A 5000-nucleotide genomic window follows, 5' to 3' on the forward strand; every position below is an offset into this window, starting at 1 on the left:
GCCGGTTGATTGACAGGTGCTGTTTATGCTGATTTGGAGCCGGAGGGGGCGGGGCTCGCTGGCTCGACAGCAGGTCTGTGGGAACAGGAAGTGATCAGCTGTTAGAGAGGAGGAATATTTAATAAAAAATGTGATAGATTTTTGTTGATAGGTGAAACAGTTGGTCATGACTGAGATTCATTCTCACACGTTCAGCAGGTTAGAGTCTGAACTTTCTCCCAATGACCCAGATTCAGTTCTTTGTCATTCTGCAGATCAGAAAAGATCAGATCAGAGCTCCTCCAGACTCTAACATACTCTCATGCAAATACCACTGGAAATAAAATCCATTGTCAGCACAAATAAACCCAGCGGGATTGGCCATTTTGAAAATGAAACTTGATCAAATCAAAGCAATGCATTCTGGGTACAGTGATTTGACTCGATATCTCATCTACTGAGCACCACTTAAGCCGAGAAATGAAACAGATGTTGTGTCCATCAACCCGTGAGGAACCGGAGAGGAGAAGCCGCGAGGGCGCATTAAAACCAGTGCTGGAACGAGGCCATCATACTTTATAGCAGCTTCATGAGGCATTATTAGAGTTTGTGAAAAGGTCATTATAAAATAATTATTTTATGAATGTGGGCTTTATAGAAAGTGTGACACCATTAATATCCAACCTTGTGCTTTAAAACAATAAATACACCAACAATCATTTCTGCTAAATGAACTGTGAGTTCAGAAAGAAAACGTCCTTGTGCTGGCAGATGTTCCAGATGGAAACGTACTTCCTGTTTCATTACAGCTGTTTTTATCATTCAACTAATGACCAGAAACTTCATTAAACACCAGCAAGAGGGGTTTAATCTCTGAGTTCTCATTTCACACCAGGCCATGTCCACTGTCCTCTCTGTCTCCATTATCTTTCTATTTACGAGTGTCCTGTTTCTGCCTGATTACAGACATACCAGCATTTTCTGACACGCAATCAGAGAACATTCAACATTTATACTGTTCATATGCAACAACAACAAAAAGGCTGAATACATCAAAGCACCAGCAGTGAAAAGTGATTTAAAATGAGAAAAGCAGACATTCTTTTGAGGTGCAGAACACGGCTGTCAAAACACACACACACACACACACACACACACACACACACACACACACACACACACACACTGCGATTGGAAGGTGTTTAGCAGGCCAGATTATGAGTGTTATATTTACCGCTTCAAACTGACACACTCCTGACAGGAAAGTTTAATTTTAGTGTAACGAGACACACTTGGTGTGTGAGCGCAGATTTATTCACAGCAGCCACAAAATCCTGAGCAGCAAATTAAAAACCGCTTCAGTTTCTGTAAAACAGATTGAAGTTCATTTTACATACAAAACGTTTTTCTCTTAAATTGAATTTCTTCATTTCTTTTAATTTAAGAAAAAAATTCTGGAACATTTCAGAAACATTTCAGAGCAAAATCTTTTGATGTTACGGTGAGAATAGCTGTGGAACCCTGTGGGACGCTGTGGAACGCTGTGGAACCCTGTGGGACGCTGTGGAACGCTGTGGGACGCTGTGGAACGCTGTGGGACGCTGTGGAACCCTGTGGGACGCTGTGGAACGCTGTGGAACGCTGTGGGACGCTGTGGAACGCTGTGGGACGCTGTGGAACGCTGTGGGACGCTGTGGGACACTGTGGAACGCTGTGGAACGCTGTTGAACGCTGTGGAACGCTGTGGAACACTGTGGAACACTGTGGAACCCTGTGTAACGCTGTGGGACGCTGTGGAACGCTGTGGAACACTGTGGGACGCTGTGGAACGCTGTGGAACGCTGTGGGACGCTGTGGAACGCTGTGGGACGCTGTGGAACGCTGTGGGACGCTGTGGGACACTGTGGAACGCTGTTGAACGCTGTGGGACGCTGTTGAACGCTGTGGGACGCTGTGGAACGCTGTGGGACGCTGTGGACACGAGTTCAGTTGTCTCTGTGTTAAGGAGTATATTGTTTTCTGTTTTTAAGTCTCGTTCTCTTCTTTTCATCTCCGTCATCGTACAGTAAAACAGAGGGCATCAGGCTCCGCCCCCACCCACGAACCAGCGCTCGTCCACGCACCTGCTGCTACATACGTTTATACGGTAAAGTTTACACATTACACTACTGTAAACTAGTCTGTTTTGCTGAATTATTTTCTGTAATGTGTTAAATAAGTAATAAATTACAGTCTACTACACCAAACTGATCATCAACCTTCATCACCTTCATCATCATCATCATCATCATCATCATCAATCTACATGATCCATGTCCTTAACGAATCAGTTATTCAGTGAGTCAGTGAGTCAGTTTGTGAGTCAGTTAGAGTCTGAGGGTGTGTGTGGTGCAGCCGCTCAGTCTGGTGTTTTCTGTACATTTACGGAATGAAATATAAAAATGTTTTCTTTAACTAATTTTTCTTAAAACCATTTTATCAAAATGCCAAAACTGATCAATAAATAATGTGAACACGTTTCTCTCCTCTCCGGGGTTTCAAGTGAAAAAGCAATTTTGTGGAGAAAATGATGTTTTGGGTAAAACTAAAAAAAAAGGTGATATGGATTTTCTCTGATAGCGATCCATGATAAACGCTTTATCGACCTCCAGAACGACATTTTACTCCTCCGTTTCTGGGGGTTTTCAGGAGAGAAAACCGAAGAAGGTTCTCCACACAGCAGTGTTTATATCCAAGTTCAAAGTTTAAGAACGCATCTGAACTTCAGGAACGGAGAGAAGACGTTTTATAATCCTTAAAGTATTTCATTAATACATCAAACATCTATCAGAATTCAAAACCACTGATAGAGAGAGTGTGGAGATGTAGATGTGAGGAGGTGTAGATGTGTGAAGGTGTGGAGATGTAGATGTGAGGAGGTGTAGATGTGAGGAGGTGTAGATGTGTGAAGGTGTGGAGATGTAGGTGTGAGGAGGTGTAGACGAGAGGAGGTGTGGAGATGTAGATGTGTGAAGGTGTAGAGATGTAGATATGAGGAGATGTAGATGTGAGGAGGTGTAGACGAGAGGAGGTGTGGAGATGTAGATGTGAGGAGGTGTAGATGTGAGGAGGTGTAGACGAGAGAAGGTGTGGAGGTGTAGATGTGTGGAGGTGTAGATGTGTGAAGGTGTAGAGATGTAGATGTGTGGAGATGTAGATGTGAGGAGGTGTAGACGAGAGGAGGTGTGGAGATGTAGATGTGTGGAGGTGTAGATGTGTGAAGGTGTAGAGATGTAGATGTGTGGAGATGTAGATGTGAGGAGGTGTAGACGAGAGGAGGTGTGGAGATGTAGATGTGTGGAGGTGTAGATGTGTGAAGGTGTAGAGATGTAGATGTGAGGAGGTGTAGACGAGAGGAGGTGTGGAGATGTAGATGTGTGAAGGTGTAGAGATGTAGATATGAGGAGATGTAGATGTGAGGAGGTGTAGACGAGAGGAGGTGTGGAGATGTAGATGTGAGGAGGTGTAGATGTGTGAAAGTGTAGAGATGTAGATGTGAGGAGGTGTAGACGAGAGAAGGTGTGGAGGTGTAGATGTGTGGAGGTGTAGATGTGTGAAGGTGTAGAGATGTAGATGTGTGGAGATGTAGATGTGAGGAGGTGTAGACGAGAGGAGGTGTGGAGATGTAGATGTGTGGAGGTGTAGATGTGTGAAGGTGTAGAGATGTAGATGTGTGGAGATGTAGATGTGAGGAGGTGTAGACGAGAGGAGGTGTGGAGATGTAGATGTGTGGAGGTGTAGATGTGTGAAGGTGTAGAGATGTAGATGTGAGGAGGTGTAGACGAGAGAAGGTGTGGAGGTGAAGACGAGAGGTGGTGTAGATGTGAGGAGGTGTAGATGTGTAAAGGTGTGGAGGTTTGGAAGTGTTGGAGGTGTGAAGATGTGTGTAAGCAGCAGGATGAGAAACACCATAACAGATCATCGATTCTGGACCAAAAAACATCTGTATAGTCGATGAAAATGTCGAATTGGTAATGCTGTGACTTTAGAGAGATAAAAACACACGTTATCGAATTTGAGGGAGAAAAGAACGATTCAGGACCATCGCAGAGGACGTGTGTGTGTGTGTGTGTGTGGGGGGGGGGGATTCATCTTTCATGTTCACTTCAAAGAAAAATTTAAGCCGAGACATTAAAAGTTTTCCATAAGCTCATTTTTCCGCTTCTCTAGCTTACAGCACACACACACACACACACACACACACACACACACACGCTCATTTCTGTAAAACGTCAACACAATTTATTTTTTTCTCAGACGAGACGTGTCTCTCGTCACTCCACTGTGGAAAACTGAAGAATGTTTAATTCTCTTTCAGTCTCTGATTGATTTCTTTTGATCTGTTTCTATTTCTGAATCCAAAAGCTTCATCATTTCCCTGAACTTTCGTCTCTCGTACTGATGCTAATCTCTGAGTCCTGATTGGTCCGGAGCGCGATGAGTCTTCTAGAACAGCAACTCTGACAATAGTGCAGGTTTATACTAATGTGCTCGCTCTGATACGTTATAGTTTCCATGGTTACGGCTCGTTCACAGGGACGTGTGAGATGTAACGTGTAAGGAAGGAGTCTCCAGTTTCAGAGCTTTGTGAAAGAGATGGTGTAGAGAGAGAATACAGAAAGTAAATGCATGATTTAAGATTAAAAATTAGAAATCAGAGTAGAAACAAATCAAATGATCTGCCAGTAAAATAATTACACTTTAGAAGATCTCTTAAAATTAAAAAACATATCTGGGCTTCCGAAAAGAACAAAATGTCTTAAATTAAGCACTAAAACACTTTTTTCCTTTAGTTGATAAAATTTTGTCTAATTAACATAAAACTATCTTTTATTTAGTTTTTAACAGTTTGCTTTTCTTCATTTGTGTGAAAAGATCTTAAATCCAGAGCTACTAAACGAGAGAATTCCTCTTCCTGTACGAATCATCATCATTATATATTCTGTCTTAAAATGAGACAAAGCATTTAAACTAAAACAAGT

General features: G+C 42.7%; 1 protein-coding gene across 1 annotated transcript in view; it reads right to left on the reverse strand.

The window, feature by feature from the left end:
- The window catches only part of LOC310736755 (teneurin-3), a 73926-nt gene that overhangs the window by 47491 nt on the left and 21435 nt on the right, over positions 1-5000 (reverse strand). Inside the window, exon 3 of the mRNA XM_083560525.1 lies at positions 1-75. This exon is cut by the window's left edge and continues 91 nt beyond it. Within this exon, the coding sequence (XP_083416651.1) occupies positions 1-75 (75 nt within the window). The remainder of the gene's footprint in view (positions 76-5000) is intronic.

The sequence above is a fragment of the Silurus aristotelis genome, assembly GCF_946808225.1.
Source record: "Silurus aristotelis genome assembly, chromosome: 14".
Classification (NCBI taxonomy): domain Eukaryota; kingdom Metazoa; phylum Chordata; class Actinopteri; order Siluriformes; family Siluridae; genus Silurus; species Silurus aristotelis.